The following is a 21,233-nucleotide window of genomic DNA, read 5'->3' as shown; positions in this document are numbered from 1 at the left end:
AAAAAGTGGGATAGGTGTATCCCTAATTTACATAGCACTTTTTTACTCAATGGAGTATTCAGAGCAATATAGTTAATGCCTCACATCTTACTATGTATAGCAATAGCACCCATGCAAGGTGCTAATTTGCTCAGCAGGAGCAGTCAGAGGTTCAGTCAAGCTGTACTTAATCTAACCCCTAATTCATTTACATATAATTATGCACTTTTTTTAAAAATAAAAAGTAGTGGTTTAGTAGTTCATATTGAAAACGGAGAACACTGAAGTTCTCCAGTTTTCCAAGGAAAACTGCATGAAGGAGAAAATGTATATATACACTCTGGGGTAAAAACAATGAGCCAAGGTTCATTTTGCCACAAAGGTGTTGCAGATGAAGTTAGGACCCATGTCATGTTAATACACCTAATGCACCAAGTACAAATGCTAAGTTTTGGAGCAAAAATGGGGAAAGCAAAATGTGCATGAAATTGAGTATTATTCGATAAGCAATAAATAAAAAAAATATCGAGCAAGGACTGAAGCAACATGCAACATAAGTTAATACAGAATAGCTTTTCTTTTAGATTTATTCAAATAATTAAGAGTTTGAGGTAAACTTGCAGACAGCTTTTTTCATATGTCACCATGTCAGTGTTGTTCCATTCAGTTTTAATGGCCTCCCACAGACAGGCTGTCAAGAAGGCGCATTAACATGAAGTGGCTCCTAACTCTGAATGATCTGCAGCAATTTTTGACAAGAGCCAAGGCTCAGATTTCTTTTTGCCTTAGAGTGTGTCTCTAGTTCACTGACCAAGAACCTATGACACAAACTGTTATATTGTCTACTGACACATTATTTCCACTGCTTTACTTATATGTTCATATTTTACATACAACTCACCTATTAGTACATGTACTTTTGCACACACGCATCTTTGCACATATCCATTTTTCTGCACATAATTTTTGCACATATTTTTTCACACATATTCTTTTGTGCATTTTTTTCTCTCATATTGCACTCAATCTGTATATATTCAACCTAGCTGTATTGCAAAGTCAGTCTGTTTCTGCATCTGTGTCTGTTCAGCACTCCATATATCTTTATCTGAATCACTTTGATTAGCCTGCATTGAATCCAACTTCTATTTCCAGTGGTTTCCAAATTATTTTAATCAAGCACCACTTTGCTAATAGATAAATGTCACCCTTCTCCCAAGGCTTTCTGGCAGCAGCTCCAGATGTGCTACAGAGACCCTTTTTTCTGGCACAGGAGACATGCTGGTGTTTCGTCATGCCCCTGAGGTTAGATGGGCTGGTGAGTCCATCATAGACGGACTGGAATCCAGAGGTCGTCCCATGAGATCTTCTAGTCCAGTACCTGCTTCCATGTAGTCCTCACACACACACTGCAGCCATATCCCTACTGTTCTGCTTGAACCTTCCTTCTCTACTGTTGTCTGAACATCCTCCTGGACCAGCTCCTTCCTATGGGCATTGTCATAGCGAGGTTGTGAACTGCAGCCAAGCCCTGCCCGACCAAGAGCTACAGGTTCCACCAGTCTTCTGACAATGAGCCTCTCAAGGCCTTTGAGGATTCACCTGCACCCAGGTGCTGAAGTTGTTGTGACTGTCAGGTCTTCCATGAAAGGTCTGATGGGTAGCTGGTGACTGCCTGGTGCCTGGTGAGAGGTCCTTGACATTCAACCTCAACTGGCTTGACTAAAAAGTCTGAGGTGACTCTCGGACTGAAACTGTTGTACTAGTCCAGAATGAGGTTCCTAATCTTGCCTGGAACATGGTGCCAGTCAAGTGATGTTTCCACCAGCTTGTGTGGGATCAATCCATATGCATTGGCAAGACAGAGCCACAGCACAGCCCGGTCTCTTTTACTTTCCTGTGCTTCTCTGATCAGCTAGGTGATAACTCAGATGTGTAAACCATAGGGAATTGCAATAAATGCCCTATCTGGCCCTCTCCCCACCCCTTCTGCTATGTTGTTCCACCTGAAAGAGGGTGATAAGCTTTTCCCTGATGATGTTCCAGAGATCAGCTAGTGTGGGCACATCATCTTCCTTTGCCTTTATGTGCTGCTGCATCTGAGATTTAATCTCCTGCCTTAGCTGCCCAATCCTTGTCTCGTGTTGGTTTGGCGTACTAGTGTTCTTGGTGACCTGTTGTTCCCATTCAGCAGCAGCAATGCTAATCATTATATTAGTCATTATCTGGAGATTTTAGTCTACCCCCCTGGCTGTGTACTCCAGGATTTTATCCATATCCTCATCAAGGATGGAGTGCTCATCATCGCCCCTGCTTGGGCACCACTGGGAGGTATATTGCTGAAGGCCTTCCATAGCTACTTTTGGTGCTCCCTCATGCTGCAGCTCAGGGTGCTAACCCTTGCTACCATGCTACCGCCTATCTGGGCTGTCTGCTGTCTTTCCAGTCGTCACCATACTGTTTATGGTTATCATCCAGCCTTTTCCTGGATGTTATTGGCTGGGCCAGTTAGAGTTGGTTTTATCATATATATTGCAATATAGTTCAGTAGACACATCAATGACAGAGTTCTTACTCTGCACTTTACTGCTATTAGTTAGATGCCAAGCTGCATTTCTTTGTTCTAGTATTTGTACTCTGTCCAAAGACAAAGTTGAATCCAGTCTAATTTTTATCTTATCTAAAGATGCATTGAATTTTGCAAGACTAATGGACTGGATTTTAAAAGCAATAGGGTTTTGTGGAATTGTGCTTCTGGGAGTTTTTATTATCTTAATGGAATTGTATTTTGTTGTGCTTTCATTCAGAGAAAAAAAAAATTTCCATTGTTTTTTTTTTTTTTTTTTTTTCTTCTTTTTTTCAAGGCATTACACATGTTTGCTAAATCATCACCATTAAAGAAAGGGTCACTGATGAAGCATAATATGATGATCTTTAATAAATTTAGGACTGGAAATGCTGTAATGACGTAAATGCAGACATTCATTGCATGACATCAGCCTTTACTTTCGGTCATCTTCCATTGGTCAGTCCAAACCTGCTGCATGCTGAATAGAAACCCATCTAAGGCCAGACTCTCTTTTCTGCTGTTAAACATGTAAACATTTTCTTTGATGTGCTGAGACTAATGGATCTTTCAAAATTCACAGCATGTGTTTGTTATTTAGAGCTTTATGAAAAGACTTGCGAGCCTCTGAGAACGCCTCCGAGATGCATTAGGCAACTTGTGTCAGAGTAGCCAGCCATAGTAACAAAAGACTGCTTATTTTCATATGCACACACACAGGAGAGGGGATGCTCATTTACAGCACATGGAGAGAGAACAAGACATTGGGAGAGAAGCCCTGTGTTGCTCTGGACACACAGACACACACACACGCACACGTGCGCACGCACGCGCGCTACACCCACACACCTAATGTACAGGTAGAGCATTATCCTTTTCTCCGTCTTAGTCAGCTTATTCAAGCTGAGACAGAGATCAGGCCTTGGTTAACTAGCTCATCAACAAAAGGGCATAATAGACCCCGCTATTTCTGCAGAAAGCCACATCCTCATATTCACTGTTGGGAAAAATTGTTCTAATTTCAGTATTATGGTTTTGTCTGAAATTATGAGGCTGTACGTGTGTGTGTGTGTGTGTGAGTCAACCTTCAATGGCTCTTTCTTTCAACTCTTTATTTCTCGCTCCCTTTTTTCTGTAATATTGTACAGATTTTATGTGTTTTTGGCAGAAATGAAATAACCAAACTTTTCTGAAAGGAAATGAGGACTAGGGCCCAAAAGGTGTCTCATCACTATACCCGGTCCATTTCAAATGATCCTCATAGACATATAGATTTCTATATAATTTTGATTCACTGAATGATGCTGTTGTATTTTTGTGTTGTGGTACAAAATGACTGCACATTGTTACTTGGCATTGAATGAATGAATTTTGTAATTTGTAAATGAAAGAAACAGATGTGACATCATTGATTTGCCAGGGCCACTTTGGAGCCATGAAAATGAAAAGGAAGTATGTGCTTGAGTGAGTAATGAGGATCATGCAAAGATGTGTTCATTGATTTTTTTTTCCTCTTTTTTTTTTTTAATGAATTATTTTTAAACAAAGGAATATTAATAGGGCATTGCAGTGGATAATATTCATCCTCAAGGTAAAGCTTCATATTCGTTGTTCATTTGCTTCTTCTGATTTGTTATCCTGGACCACTCTGCTAAGACTTTGACCCTGTTATTGTTCAGCAAGCTGAGCGGAAATGAAAAAGGACATTTTCTGTTCTGATACTCAGTTTTCATAATCCTTTTTTTTTTTTTTGTTTGCTTGTAGAGCCCATCTACTTTTGGCAGCAGACGGAAGAAGACGTCACAGTGTGCATCCGTTTACCTGAGGGCACAACGAAAGATGACATCTGCTTCAAGCTGTCGGTGGACAGTGTGTGTGTGGGTGTGAGAGATTATGCACCACTGTTGCAGGGTCAGCTTTTTGCTCCTGTGGACCCTGAGGCCAGTATCTGGACCATTAAAGATGACAAGAGGTGGGAGATTCTCTGCTGGAGCTAAGAGATCTGATCAACACAGCTGTTGAGTCTGGCTGTTAAGCCCATTTGTACTAATTTTGTCACATCTGCGTTGTAATGTTAATTCAGTTTACACTATCCAGTACTAGACGTTAGGAAGAAAACAAGATGGGGCATGCTGTTATAGTAAAAATGATGAAGTGTTTTATTCCTCTTATACCACAGCAATTTTTTTTATTAAACAATGACATATTGTACTTATTATCCATTTATAGTTACATTTAATGTCGTGGAACATTTTGTAAAACACATTACTTATGGTTGTCACTTACATTATAACAGCAATGAACATTTATTCCCTCTCCAGCCTCACCGTTTTCTCTTCTGTAGTTAGACAAAAATGCAGCTTGTCATGTTACATCAGTCTTGAAGACCTTCATGTGAGTGTGTTAATATAAACCTTGCAGCCAGAACTACTGTCGAAGCTGCTGTTATAGAAAATGAAAAATTACACACTTTCTGACTAATCAGAATCAAGCATTCAGGAGTGCTGTGGTGTAAAGATATACAAACCATACCTATAAAGTATCCCCTTAAAACATCATTCAGAATTCCGGTGTCTATGGGATGGCTGTCTACAGAAGTGGATTTGTATTTGTCCTGTGTTTTTTATGTTTTTAAAAATGAAGTTTGATTTGAAAATGTGATTTGGAACAGTTTTATTTTCCTTTATAAACAAATGAACAGGAAGGAAGTCTTATGTCTGAAGTTACTCTTGGTGGGTTAGTCTGAGGGTTTTTTTTTTTTTTTTTTTTTCTTTTCCTTCCCTTTTTTCTTTGGAGTCATGGTTTCACCATAGCTAACTTAAAAGCATTTGGAAGCAGACCAGTGGACAGAGTCTAAAATGGCCAAAACATCCTCCAAAACGAAGCTAGACATAAATTTAAAAATGCTGCTGGGACAAGTGGAAATCTTCAGTTTTCAAATAATAAACTCAAGTGTTTTTTACACATTTTAAAGGATATTACTTCAAAAATCTATTCTTAGACACGAAACCTTTGAAGCTTCATTCATGAAAGAAGCTTAATTTGAAAAGAGAGCTCTCACAAGAAATGAGAAAAAAAAGAAAAACACACTGAGGAAACTCATTCTAATCAGTCGGGCTGTGTGTTTGTGTGTGTTTTCAGTCCTTAGGAGAGTAAGGGTAAATGTGCAGTAGAAATTGCATTGCATGTATGTGCTTATATGTCTGTTGTGATATCTATTGTGTGTGTGTGTGTGTGTGTGTGTGTGTGTGTGTGTGTGTGTCCAGTCTGGAGGTGAATCTGCAGAAGCGCAGTGAGGGGCCACTCTGGTCTGAGCTGGTTTTGGGTGATAAGAGAGGACAGTACATCATGGATGAAGAACAGGCTGCACAAATCCATCAGAGACTTGCGTACCTCACTGCTGAAGAACTGGTCTGTCTTGTTCTCTTCCTTTCTTCCTCTCTTCCACTTTCATTATTCAATCTCCAACTCATGTTGTTGTTGTTGTTGTTTTTCTTCTTCTTTCGGCTACCCCGTTAGTGGTTGCCACGGTGGATCTTTGGTCCACATATTTGATTTGACACAATTTTTACACCTGACGCCCTTCCTGACGTAACCTTCCCCAATTTTATCCGGGCTTGGAACCGGCTTCTTTATACTGTCACTTTCACTCTCTGTCTATTGTCTTTCATTTACATATATGTCATTTTATTTCTTTATATTTACATGCCATTCTTCTTCCTCTTATATACACTGTCTTTTCAGAATGCTAACCCAGAGAAAGATAAGCCTCCGTGTAATGCTCAGGAACTGGAGGACTGCGATGGCTTTCCAGACGATAGTTCCACACTAATGCGGTTTGATGGTGCCACCTTGAAGCCCACCCATGTGGTAAGTCAGTACATGGCCTTCACACACAATTGATCAATAAACGGAGCTTTATGTTCATCCAAACTTATTGAAAACAACAGTATGAAAACCTGATAAAAAATGAATCCATGATTCCAACAGTTTTAGCAGAACAAGCACTTTGTTTTGTGTCATGGGTTACGTAAGTGTTCCCTGTGTCCTGGCTGCCAAACAATGATATAAGACTGGTAGAAATACAGTCTCAAGAGGGACCTTTGTAATTGCAAATCTCAGGTAATGGTAGGGCTAGTAGTCTCAAGGATACACTTGATTAGTCGTACTGATGTTTTTTCTATGGATGACTACCCACAGAACCACAAAATACTTTTCTTTTGTTCAAACAAGTGCAACAAGCAGAGGCCATACTTGATCCTCAATTTGGAAATGACATTATGGTTTCATCAGTTTCACCACATTATGGAGACATTACGTTTCTACATCAGTATTAATATTCAGCACCACTTCATGTGAGAAAACAGTGCTGTTGAATTCTCAAGTCTGATTGGTTGATTAAGATTCTGAAGCAGCAAATCTGACTATAGTGCCAGATGTAAATTCACACATTTACAAATTAATTTGATTTAATTTAATTTGAATGTATTTATTTCTGTAAAGCTGCTTTGTGATAATGTCCAGTGTTAAAAGTGCTTTACAAATAAAATTGAACTGAATGTAATTCAAATCACAGGTTTATATTAATGCACTCAGTCTAATACATTATTGTTTTTCTAGGAACAGCTAATTCGCAGGGATTTGTATGGCAGTCTAAGACTACATGATCTAAGACTAATAATAAACAAAAAATTTAGTTTTTTTTTAAGCATAGAAAAACACCTGATTGTTGATAAAGTGAATTTTTCTGTAAAGAGGTGTGTTTATGTAACATTTATGGAAGGAGTCTCTAGTATCAGTGCTTTGTAACAATCAGTAAGTTTTACTGCCATGGAAGAGTCTTTAGGAAAGAGGACTCTGCACTTTCTGTTTCTTTTTTTTTTGGTCATATGACCAACTCTATTTTTTGTCTTATTAACTCGAAGAGGGAGAAAAAAGAGAGGCTGTATGTATGAGCAAACATAAACCTTCAAACGAATCTTTTGACATTTTGAGAAAAAGATGGTTGAAAATTTAATTTCTGGATAGTGTAATGTCTTATTACTACCACTAGGCTCTTGTTTCCACTAGGGTAGCTTATTTTTTTTTAAAAATAACACATTATTTAAATTAACACATGACTGGATTATTTCCAATTCACAAATTCTTCCAGATCTTAGTAGTATCGATTTCTCAGACTTCTTCAATATGAAAATAGAGACGAGTCTGGTTCAGATTATCCACAGGCTGTCAAAGTCTGATATTAAACAACTAATAGGCTTAATAATCCAAGAGCACTTTGATGAAATTAGTCCTGTTGGTATAACAAATTCTATATTTTGATGTTCTTCTCTAGACCAGCCATATGTGCATTTGACTCCACTGAAGTTACTTCTGGAATTATTATCAGTGATTTTAGTGATTATCAGTGATCCCATACCAAACACAAAAAATTCTAAAAAACTGTATCTTAAGTGTATCTCCAACACACCATTTCTATTAAACACTGGTTAAAGAGGGTAGCTGCTTTATCCTGGTCAGTGTTGCTGTGGATCCAGAACCTCCCAGGAACCTTCCAGCAGGAATACACCCTGGATGGAACCCTCCACAGGGCACCATGCACAAAAACATTCAAACAGTCATTCACATCTAGGTGTAATATAGCATAGCTAATCCACCTACCCGCATGTTTTTGGGACACTGTAGGAAACCAGAGAACAAAAGAAATCCATAAAGACATGGTTGAACATGCAGAGCGCCACACAGACAGTAACCTGAGCTCAGGATCGAACACGGAGCTGTGAGGTGGCAGTACGCCATTATATTGTAAATATAATTATATTGTAAATATATGTATTGTAAACATATATTTTAAATCCCAAAATATTTTAGTGAAATTGCAGGTATTTGTTGTGTTTCTTCATGCTTTGTCCAGAAGTAGGTGGAAATGGGTCAGACCCTAACAGCACTGCTAGGACATGTTTTAGCCTTCTACAGCTGACCCATTTGCATTGTACAGCAAAAGCAATTGCTTTTTTTGAGTGATTGTTCTGCCGTCTGTCCATGCAGCATGTCATCAATGAAGATAAATGAATGACTCTCCAATGTACAAAATGCTTAAAATCTCTAAAAATCAGGTCGATGGGAATCATATCTGTTTAGATTTTTCTATAGTCAAATACTTTGTCCATTAAATGACCACATTTTTTGGACAGCATTTGGACTGTATGTTCAAGAATCCTAAGAAAATGTAAGTTATGATGCTGATGCTGTGACTAGAAACAATGATTGAATGTTAATGTCAGAAATTTTCATTATTACAAATCATTCCACAGTCACTGGTGACATCACAGCAATTCGTGCTTCAGTGCCCTTTCCATATACCCGAGGTTGTGGTAAACAAATGATTGCAGTGACTTTTACAGAGAGATGCGTTCTGATTTTTAACTGCTATGACTCATCTATACTTAAAACACAGTCATACCTAGTACATAAAATCAAACTCAACGGCATGCCTGGGTATGTTAAGAATTCAAGACTTCATTGGTAATGGAATGCAGTGAGTGTTGGACAATGTTCGGGTTTCATCACAAGAGTAAATTAATCAGCACATAGAGGCTCTGATTTACTAAGATCCCAAATAACTACTGATGCTAATTTGTGTGTGCAGTCAGATAAATTGGGCAAGCCATTAACAGGCATGTTGTGGGTGATTTAAAAGGAAGCATTGCATGAATGACGTCACATGTAAAATTGTAAGGAAATAATATGTAAACTAAGCTTTCATGCTTAGTTAATTGCATTGCGGGTGCAATGTGAATCACGGCAAAAAACATCCCAGATTGCATATTCATTAACTCACAAAACTGACACTACATGCTATTTTGCATTTTGAAGGATTCGGTCCTCTCTAGAACCTGTTATTAAATGAGCTTGTATAGGTTTTGAATGTTATCAAGTTTGCACTTTTTTTTTTTTTTTTTTTTTTTTACACTTTAGTGACTCATGGTCAGAAAGTTCTAGGTCACAGGAAGCTTTCAGTAGTGTTAAGGGCCAATTACACCCAGTGGTTTCATGGAACTACTTTTTCTCTGAGTCACCAGACTTTAAGAAAAGTTCTATTAGTGGATGAATGCCTGAAATGAGATTGAAGTACATGTGCAAACTCTCACATGGACGGGAAACAGTAGGACACTTTGTGACTGGACTGAAACCTGCTTCTGTTGCATACTGATCTACTGTAACTATAAACTGGGATCCTGGATGTACGAAAAATATGGAAAATCTCCAGATGAAAATTTTCCAAATAAGTGAATACATGTGGTCATGCAGTATAGGAAAAATATTTTTGTTTGCAGACTTTTACTTCTGTTTATACCACAACAATATTGAATTCTCAATTCTGATTGGTCAGAAGGTATTGATTCCTTTTCTATAACAGCCGCTGTCACAGTAGTGCCAAGTCAAATCACAGGTATACAGTAATATGCTTGTTTCCATGCGTTACTGTTTCTATAGTAACAAACATAGTAACATATGGTTTGTCTAAAAACTTAGGTGATAAAAAAATTGTTGATATGGGTTTCTGTAAATGTTTATTTAACATTTTAGCAAGGAGTCTCTAGTGTCAGCACTTTGTAACAGTCAGAGGTAAAGCTGGAATTTTAAGTTTTCTGACACGGGAAAGTCTTCAGAATGGAGGACTGATCTTTCTCAGTAACATGACAAACTGCAGTCTTACTAGCCTATAGTTCTATTCTGTAAATGATTAAAAATATGACATGCAGTTCTGTAATAAATAAACAGTATCATCACTGGTAAATTGCTGTGGTTAAGAGGAATGAAATCCCTTGGGGTGTGCTTTTTTAGGAGGAAAAAAAAATCAACACGCATCACACCATCCTATCAGTGATTTATTTTCCTATAACATAATAGTAGCTATTAATTAAATGCAGCCATTTTGTGCAACAACATATGCTAGGGTATTCTTTTCATGATTTTCATGAATGTGTTTTTTTAGTAAAGACTAATAACTTGCAGGATACTTGCAGGATAAGGATACAAATGAGTTACAGCTGTCTTCAACGGTCACCAATGATAATTGTGCTTCCTATAAAGACAAAGTAGCGAATTAAAAGTAGATGATTGATTTGTGCACTATTTATAAATGTATTATGAAGGTACACGTGTAGGTACCTTTTGAATCAGGGTTTCTTTTTTGTTATGAAATATTAACTTTTTTTAATTTGTTTTGTTTTTTTTATCTGTGATTAATGCACCTTTTGTGTACAACATGTCTTTCAGAGCCTCTTGCATTCCCTTTCCTGTGGAAGAAGTACTTATTTCTTCCTTTGTTTTTCTTTTCTCTTCACTGATAACATCCCTCCAACCTACCAAATTGCACGCTTTGATGCATGATGGAAACATGCTGACCTTTTCATGAGTGCACTCACTCACATACTGAGCCTTAACAACATCCTTGGTGGTAGGAGAAAAGCTGCCCCTAGGGCTTGTCCCGGAGCACCCCGATTGCATATTTGTATCCCTCAGCTGAGTGCAGGAACAGAGCTGAAAGGTCTTCAGGTTCTCCATTTGAACCCCTCTCAAGAACAGTGTGTCACCTTTATGACTCACACCTGGCCTCTTGAATGGAGCTAAGACAACTCCTAGTTGGGTAAAAGGCTTGACATTTTGCATCAGTCTTCGTGAAATTAGGTATTAAATGTTTCTTGCCTGCTTTCTGATAAAGGTGAAGGATGTTTCATTAAATGCTGATTGCGTGTGTGCTAGAAAGAGGAACGAACTATCCTATTTCTTTTAATGAGCATCGAGTGAAGTGGTTGGGTTATTATCTAGGACAGAACAATCTCAGTTTATGAAGGAAAATGGTGGCACGTGGATTATAGCAGTGCTGTTCATAACTACTTAATAAGGAAAACTTGAAATGTGTTAGAAAGAGCCTATGGAAATAATGAGAGGCTCTGTATTTATGTAGAGAGAGGTTTTATTATTAGCTCTATTGTTCTTTAGAAATTGGAGCTGACACCATGGATACTGGCTTTCAGAAGAGTCAGTCGCATCCACACCTACATCTGATCTACATAATTAAACCATGGATAGATGGTTCTCTTCTAATGCCCTTCTGTTCTCATTTGAAACTGCAGTGTATTTTTATATTAGGGCACAGCATAGATATCTGTGCTAACTACATTTCAGCAGTGATAATGTCAATTTCCAGTTTGGTTTTTGCTGACTGTTACGTCCAAATCCGATGACAAACCTCCAGAACTAGACTGTTAAAAGCGTGACTGCTGACCAAGATATCCAGCATGGAGAGAATGTAATGCACATTTGAAACTCCTTCCATGCACAGGCATTGTAATGTAGTAAGAAGTGCTGACATCTGAATTTCACACAGTCACTGGAGTACACGTGTGAAAGAAGGTGCAAGAAGCTGTCATATCACACAAAAGTCTGCAAACTGGTAGCTTATTTGTTGTGTTGGCCTAGGAAACCCCTTAAAATTTCGACATTTTCTACACAGTATATACAGTTTTCTACACTTATCTGAACTGAAATATGTTTCGCTTTTGCATGTATCAAGTCAGGTTTTAGAAGAATCATGGACATTTTGAAAAGTTGATATCTGACTACAAACTGAATTGATTAGGCTTACGTCCATTTCCTGTGGCACGTCACGATGCAACAACTTGATCAAATCATAATAAAATCAAGGCGAGGTTAGAAAGTAAATAAGAATATATAAACTAAATAAGAACATATCCCATAAAAAAGGTTAGAAAGTAAACTAAATAAAAGCATATCCAATAAAAGGTTAAAAAGTAGACTAAATATCAATATATCCAATAAAAATGGTTAGAAAGTAGACCAAATAAATACATATCCATGTCATTTTAGTGAATTATTTTCATATTTCTTTAAGTAGAGATGTCAAAGTATATAATTGGAAGTCAAAACCAATTTTGTTAATATTTTGGGCTGTTTTCTGGACTGGGTTTTTGCATACTGATGCACATTTTTGAGGTTTTGTATGGAGGAGGGTGATGCTAACCTGCTGCCAAAACTGCCAGATGACGTGATTATGTGCGTCAGTGTAAATGTATTTTTCATGTATGCTTTTATAGGCATGGGTTAGGGATGGGATTGAAGAGAGTGAAATGAAATTAAGGAACATTTTTTGAATAATTCTGCCATCTGCTTTTATGTATTTGGATAAGAAAACAGTCATTTTACATTAATGCTGATTCTGCAAAGCGCTCTTTAATTTTATAGGACAACACTTTTCTTTTAGTGCTAAATTTTCAACAGGGACAACGACAGATATGGCTTAACATTTATTTTATCTCAATAATCTATAAAAACAGTTTCACCATAAACATCACTGACACATGGATCCTGAATCTGAAACACCTTACTGAGGCAGCATTATGATCTGGATGAATTTACTGAGGCAGTATGGCACGTAACAATGCAACAACCTGATCAAACTTTGAAATTATTTGAAATTATTCTAAAATTTTGAAATATTTGAAATGATTCTAAAAATCTTGTTTGTGTTTCATTAGGTGAACCTTGGTAGCCACCAGTACCTTTTCACCGTAGACATAAATCCATCTGAAATGCCGGCTTTCTGTCTGCGGCATGATGTTGATGCCTTGCTGTGGCAGCCGCGTCCTGAGCAGCCCGATGCCTTGTGGGAGCACATTGCCACTTTCAATGCACTGGGTAAGTCACTCCTTCAACATTTCCTTCTTTCTCCTTCTCCTACTCCATTATCTACTGCCTGGTCTAAATGTCTAACATGGTGATTCCATGATTGGGGTGCCATTTGTGTCCCACTGACTGCGTTTACTAATACGTATCTAAAGTAAAGTTAAAAGACATCTTTAATGCAGATAAAGTGTCTTTCACAACAGACTATGTGTATGTTTTGGATAAATAACCTTAAACATTAATAATTACAGTTACAATTGTAATTTTTACAATTGTAAATTAATAACTATAGCATTTTTGCCTCTCCAAGCCTACTACACTACTACACTAACTACACTTTACCTTGAAATATAATCCCTGAAATACTTACCTAAAATACATTTAATTTTTGCATTAATATGTAAAACATCTCATACTTGAAACATCATTTTCCACGATTCATCCATTATAGGTTATGAAAATAATATTACAAAAATAATACTATTCATATATTTATACTAATACTAGATACTGTAGACTTAAAGCTAAAACTCTAATGAAATCCAGAATGACCCTGATGCTCTTGCTGAAGATCTTTTCAACACACTTAGTGCTGCTTTACTGTATAGTATAGAGTTGAGGAAGAGTAATGATTCATAATCACACCTTCACCCAGAAGAGGATGGGTTCCCTTTTGAGTCTGGATCCTCTTAAGCTTTCTTCCTCATGACATCTCAGGGAGTTTTTCCTTGCCACCATCACCTCTGTCTTGCTCATTAGGGATAAATTTAAATCTATATCTATATCCAGATAGCTGTAAAGCTGCTTTGTGACAATGTCCATTGTTAAAAGTGCTATATAAATAAAATTGAATTGAATTAAATTGAAAATTTATATTTTTATTGTGTACCAAACCCTGTTAGCTGAACACATTCACTCCTATTAAATTCCTGTGTGGAATATTCCACAAGTCATGTATTCAACAGGAAGTTGCATCCTTGAAATTTCCTGAGGATCATTTCTCTCTTTCTTTTCCCTTTATTTTCAATGCTGTTTTAATGTTGACTGAGAATGTCAGTTTGAAAGTGCAAAACCATTACCTATTTATAGACTGAAAAAAATTATTAATTAGAAAAAGAAATCATTTTAAGTAAACCATTACAATGTTCGTAATGTCCTCACGCCATTAGCGTGGATGTTAGTTAACCACATTTTTGTATTTGCTATGTCTATGCTTAAAAAATCAATCCTGTTACTCATTTAAGAGAAAAACGTAGCCATTTTCAGCAAAGACACTCTGTAAAAATGAGACACTATGTTGCCTGAGATGGATTTTTTTAATGGTTAAATGCATAGTTATCCAGTTTAATTTGTAAGAGTTATAAGGGATAAAAGGTACCCCAATCATGGAATTACTCAAAAGTATTTGATTTGAAGTGTGTATAAAGATGTCCTCATTGCAGGAATTGTAGTACTTGTGGGTTGTGCAACACTGAAAGCTGGCACTTTCCTACATCCAGCATGGACCCGTCTGTGAAACGTCGCATGCCAGTGTGATGCTCATGCATCATTAATACATCCTATTTTTATCTCATTTTGAGTATACCGCATTTTATAAACTTGTTACAGACATCAGAATATCTCTTCTGCTAAATGTGCAGCCTAAACAAATTATACATTATATTTTTCTCTTTTCCTCTGTTCTTCTTTGGATTACACAACAGTAATACAGTGTGTGGAAAATGCCAAAGTAAAGAAGACAAAGAAATGTAAATCATGTTCTCCCTGTCTCCATGTGGAATTACTCCAGGTTCCAGAAAACCTCCCAAAAACTTCTAGAAACCTCCCAAGATTACTAAAAGTGAATGAATAAATGAACTTGGTTTCACAACTTTTGCTTTTATAATTGCCTTTGACCTCTTTTGTATTCTCTGAACAGCTTTTGAACAGCTTTTCTCGTCACCACATTCCTCCTGGTGTCTCTCTTCTAACTCTGTATAAAATTCTGTCTTCAGGTCAGTTCTGGAGACCAAGAGAGTCGTGGCAAAATTATTTTAAAGCTATGTTTCTGTTCGTACAGTTTCTTTATTGTTCCCATTCGAAAACCATGGGGGGTACAAACTTTTACACTAAAACAAAAGCATGTGTATGCAGTGGCATGGCAATATAATAACAGGCTATGGCAAGGAGAAACAAGGACCATTTTTGATTCCTCTTGTCTATCTGTCTGTCAGAAATAACAGTCTGGAAGATGGAGAAGATCATTTTCTCATTATGTACTATATCTAAGCATCATACAGTTGTTATGTTAATGACAGTAATTATTTTAACCCTCAACTTCAGGCTTGTGGAAAATGACCATGGTTAAGCTCAGTAAATTACGCTCCATTTGTAAGCATAATTTACTGATGTGTATTTTTAGACACTCTTGTCTATAACTCCTTTGTTCTGCTCTCACAGGTTATGTGCAGGCTTCGAAGAGGGATAAAAAGTTCGCGACATGTGCCCCCAATTTCTCGTATGCAGCTCTGGCAGAGTGTGTAAGGCGAGTTTTCATCTACAGGCAGCCATCAGCTGTGGACACAGTGCTCTTCAATCGCAAACAAGGCCGCCAGATTGGCCAGATTGCCAAGCAACAGGTAGCCAGTCTGGAGTCTAACGATCCCGTCCTGGGTTTCAGTGCTACTAATGAGAGACTGTTCATTTTAACATCCAAAAATATGTTCATCCTCAAGGTGAATAATTAAAGAACTGGATGTGTGAGATGTTTGAATGAATCAAATGTACTTGTTTTCCACTTAAGCTCAATATGCAAATGGTGTCCAAATGTTGCTTTTGCACTGGAGACACTTGTTAGCTAATGTAATAGACACTTGTGAACAATAATTAACATCATGCAAAGGTTTAACTACATCAAATATAACCTGTCGTTTCTACACAGATCTATCATCAGTAATTCAGTGTTTATCCTCATTGCATGGGTTTGAATATTTATTTGCTATAAAAGAAAATGATCTGATGTTCAAAATGGCTACCTTGTTCAACAATGTGATGTGCTTTTATTCATTTATACATAACACAATAGCAGAATCAGGCAGTGTCCAGAAGCACAGATAGGTGTAGGCAAACTGGTGGGCTGTGGTCTAGATGTGGAGCAAGTGGATAGAAAAATACTGTAGAAGAAATGGTCAATGTATGAAAAAACTGGCTGTTGCTCAGCAACTCCAGTTTTTTTGACATGAACTGTCATGGCTTGTGTTGTGGCTTGCTGCAAAAAATTACATGCATTTATGTAATTTATTAACCTGAAGGCAAGGCAATTCAGTGAGAAAGCAACAAGTTGTTTTTTTTTCCTCTTTTTTACAGACTTTTTTTTTTTCATTTCATTACCCTCTCAATGTTTAAAGATGACTAGACAGAGAAGTATATGTTTATTCTTCGCTGCATGTCTCATCTGTTCAGAGTCTGTGGCGCTATGAAGTGGACTGAGACATTAAAATATAACTGTTGTTACCATTTAGTCATGTTATTTTCTCCAGTGCAAAAATTAGGCACCATTTATTAGCTAATTAGCAGAATTGACGTAAGTGGAAAACTTACAAATCTCAGCATAAGCCATTCCTTTAAAACTGTTTTAATCAGGATGTATTTCAGTCGACTTTCATTTGACCGTACAACTCAAGGATTGCTCAGTTTAAATTATATGTGTGTATGTTTGTCATTTTGTAAAAGAAATAAAGAAAAAAAATCTGCTCCTACAGGAATAAAATGAAAGACGTGTATCACCTTCTAACATGGCAAAAGTACCTTATTTCAGATATGCAAGATTTTTTTTTCCTGAGCAGTGATGGTAAGTGCTAATATGCCATTTCTCCAGGCACCAGTAAGAGTTTCTTATATTTGAAGATGGGAATATGTTGCAAGGGTTGAATTGCTCATCTGTGTGTGGTGTAATGACATATTGAACACCTGAGGTTAAGCTGTGCACGTCTGGGCAGCACTCTAATATGGCACACCAGATGACTTGAAGACAGAGCGGTAGGCATGAATAAGGCATGGTGAGATGTTCAAGCTGGATTGCTCTCATTATGCAAACAGTAGACCGCTATTTGACTCAGCTGAAATCAAATTAACCTTTGCTGTATGGGTGTTACATTTGTCATGATGGAAGATTTAATAGTTCTCTAGGCATATCATCACCCTACAGTCAGCTCCAGCTCCATAACAGAGACTGTACTACACCTGTTAGAACTCAGTTTATACGTTAAATGATGTGCATTTTCTTTTGCACAAATTGTCCAAAATGTATAGGCTTAGTATTAGTTTATTAATTCCAAATTTCAAATATCAAATTAAGAGCATTAAAAGAAGTGAATTGTGCACGTGTTATGATTGTCCAGTCTTCATTGTGTATCCTGTTGCAACATTAAACTTTTTTGCATACTATTTAATACATTTTATTTAGTACACACACGCAAAAAAAAAAAAAAAACAATTCCAGAGCCTCTTGCTATTCCCATTTGTCTATTGTTGACATGCAGATTAAGGTTAGAGTGTTTGTCTTCTTTTTCCTGTCAGCACATGAGCATGCAGTTAATAAACAATCCTGCTACTTTGATTCATCTTTCTGGTGATATTAAGAATTATCAATAGCAAAAGAATGAACCCAGTTTCAATTATTGTGATTAGTGGCAATCTAGTATATGTCAAGCTACATTTATACCACAGTGGCACTGAATTCTTGAATCTGATTGGTCAGAAGGTGTTGATTAATTTTCTATAATAATGGCTCTGACAAAAGTGCAGGCTGTACACCAAATTACAGGTTTGTATTGATCCCTTTGGCAAATTTACTGCATTGCTGAATCAATTTTTTCAGTCTACCTGCATACTGTATAGTGAGAGAAGATCTCATACCTGTTATACCATAATCTAGAATAAATCAGCAGCACTCCAGTCAAGCCTTCAAGTGCAAATAGTGTTCCAGTCAGAGACGGGCATTCACTGAGAGTTTTGCTCTTGAGCCCCTCGTAAAAACTGCAGAAATATCTTGAGGGCCAGTAAACACATTCCTTGACATATGACAATTTTTTAAATTATATTTTTCTTTACTGTTACTTATTGATACATCTATTGCTGTGCAGAAATTAAGTATCTATAATGAGCAATAAGTGTAATTAAGGAATGTCATCCATATCTAAGTGCCATCAAACCGAATTGTGTAAATCAATAGACACAAATAGCTGAACTAATTAAATGGTTTTGTATAGCTTTGATTTTGTGTAGTTTTGTATGGGCTTTGTGCAGGCCACTCAAGTTTTTCCACTCCAACCTTGGCAAACCATGTCCTTATGGAGGTTTGGGCCTCTCAGTTCCACTGAAGGGAAACTGTAATGCTACAGCACATAAAGACATTCTAGATAATTGTGTTCTTCCAACTTTGTGGCAACAGTTTGGGGAAAGAACCACATAGCCGTAATGGTCAGGTGTCCACATACATTTGACCATATAGTGTATGTGTTAATTGCTACAGTTTCACTCTTTCATTATACCAAGTCAAGTGTCAAGTGGGTTTTTATTATCATTCCTCTATATAACTTGTATACATTGGAACGAAATGTCATTTATCCAGGACCATAGTGCAACACAGAATAGTACGCAAGATGTTCTACATAAAGTGCAATACACAACAGTGTGAGACGAGTACAGGACAATAAATACACAGAACAGAATAACACATACACAAGACAATAAATACACATACACAGAACATGGGCTGTAAACCGTAAACTGTTTTGTAGTGTAGTAGTAATAAGTATAGCAGCAATATACTAGCAATGCACCAAATATTATACTCCAGATGATAATGAATTATCTCTAATATGTTCATCTTTGATCAGACTTGCAGGCTAACAAACTGATTAAAACATGCTATTACAAAACATTGAAAACTGTATGATTGTTGATATGCTGAAGTTTTCTGTAAACGTTTATGGAAGGAGTCTCCAGTGACCTTTGTAGCAGTCAGTAAGTTTTCCATCCTCGGGAAAATCTTCAGGACTGAGGATTTCTCAGTAACGTGACATGCTGCCTTGTTTTTTCTTATTAATTTCAAGGGAAAGAAAGGAAAGGATGGTAAGGGCATGACTTGTTTATACTTGTTATAGTATAAGTGAAAAGAGGAACAAACTTGTTTTATTAAATGTAACTATGAACTGATTAAAAGTATGTTGTATGTTAATTAATAAAAAATGTAATTGTGGTATAAGAGGAATAAAACACTACAGGATGTGCTATTACAGGAAATAATCACCCAGGGGTTGGAGACTGCTCCGCTTCACATTAGACTGTATCACATGTCGATTATTTCACTATAACGGAACCCTGAACTGTTTTATTGCTTAGATGGAGAACAGAACAGATTGCTCACGCCAGATAAGTGTTACATTTTAAAACAGTACATAACACTAGTTCCTTTTTTTTTTTTTTTTTAAAGCTGGCTAAGTACAGTGTGTCTGTTGTTGAAGAAGTGATGCTGCTTGTTTATCATTTGCACTGACACAAGGACTTTGGAAATCTAATTTCTTATCCGCAGCTGAAAAGAATAATGACTTTGTTATCTTATGCCCTGTGTTTTGCTGTGAAAGCCTTATTTTGTTCACGGGAGATTTAATCACTGGCTGCAGTAATTAAATTTAATTAGTCTACTAGCAGTTCAGTAGACGACCCCAGTTTAACTCTTTTACCAGCTCTTGGTTTTAGCAGCTGCACCATGATTACTGTATAACTAAGAAAGATTTTATCTAGAATTAGTTTATCTGCAGATCTGTATGTCCACTAAGAAGAGCATGAAAGGAGAGACGTGGCCCTGTGCTGTTCTCTGGTTTTAAACACTATTATCTGAAACCATTTCTGGCTAATCTAGAGCAGACGCTATTAAGAACTGACTTTGGGACACGAGATGTACACTGTTTCATCCAAGCAGATATTACTCATTACAGAGTCAATGACACTGGAGGAGCCTTGATGGAGATTATCTATTTAAATGCATGAATGTGTTATTATAAGTGTCGCCCGGGTTTGGAGAGCGCAGTTGCCTAAGTGATCTTTGGGCTGGTTTGTATGCATAGAAATTGTGTCATTAACATCTTGTTGGCATTTTAATGTGCTTCACAGCTTTGTCTCGTCTAATCTTTGTCTAGTAGGGTTAATAACATTTAAGAGTAAATCTGTGTGACTTATATTAACGTGACAAAATGTGTAATTTTTAATCTGATCTGATAAAAGTGAAAGTCCTTTTTTCCCTGTCGTCTCTCCCAGTGATTGTGCTCATCAGAATGCACGCAGTAAACTTCGAATTGGTTTAAAGGTTCTACATGATGGATTTTGCTTGGGAAATAAATGATGCAAATTTGCTATGGTGAAGCAGTGTTTTTGATGAATTGGCTATGTCCTCAATGCCATATTGTTATGATTTGCCCTCTTTTCAGACATGATCATGTTCAGTTCCCTTCTAATCCGGAAAATGAGGTTAAGCTTCCCAAATATATTGAAAAATAATTAGTAAAGTTTACTTTTTAGCTACATATTTTTTGCATGAATTGATTTAGTACAGAACTTAAAGCTTAAGTAATTCTAATCATTTATTTTTTTTAAACGTGTTAAAGATTACAGATTTGTTTTTGGCATACACTATATGGCCAAAAGTATGTGGGCATTAACATGGAGTTAGCCCCGGCTTTGTGGCTGTAACAACCTCCACTTTTGTGGGAAGGCTTTCCACAAGATTTTGGAGTATGTCTGTGGGAAATTGTGTCCATTCAGTTAAAAGAGCATTTGTGAGGTCAGGCACTGATGTTAGATGTGAAGGCCTGGGTCACAATAAACGTTCCAATTCATCTCAAAGGTGTTCAGTGGGGTTGAGATCAGAGCTCTGTGCAGGCTACTGGCGTTCGTTCATACCAAACTCGTCAAACCCTGTCTTTATAGACCTCGT

The 21,233-nt window shown here is 37.0% G+C and overlaps 1 protein-coding gene across 1 annotated transcript in view; it reads left to right on the top strand.

The window, feature by feature from the left end:
- nudcd1 (NudC domain containing 1) overlaps window positions 1–17,030 on the top strand; it is a 30,200-nt gene extending 13,170 nt beyond the window's left edge. Inside the window, exons 6-10 of the mRNA XM_026930181.3 lie at window positions 4,310–4,517; window positions 5,812–5,956; window positions 6,290–6,415; window positions 13,111–13,270; window positions 15,698–17,030. Coding sequence (XP_026785982.2) covers window positions 4,310–4,517; window positions 5,812–5,956; window positions 6,290–6,415; window positions 13,111–13,270; window positions 15,698–15,984 — 926 coding nt within the window. The 3' untranslated portion in view covers window positions 15,985–17,030. The remainder of the gene's footprint in view (window positions 1–4,309; window positions 4,518–5,811; window positions 5,957–6,289; window positions 6,416–13,110; window positions 13,271–15,697) is intronic.
- Window positions 17,031–21,233: the final 4,203 nt, after the last annotated feature.

This window comes from Pangasianodon hypophthalmus, chromosome 23 (assembly GCF_027358585.1).
Source record: "Pangasianodon hypophthalmus isolate fPanHyp1 chromosome 23, fPanHyp1.pri, whole genome shotgun sequence".
Taxonomy (NCBI): domain Eukaryota; kingdom Metazoa; phylum Chordata; class Actinopteri; order Siluriformes; family Pangasiidae; genus Pangasianodon; species Pangasianodon hypophthalmus.
Note: the sequence above shows the minus strand (reverse complement) of the source record. Positions and strands in the feature narration are given on the sequence as shown.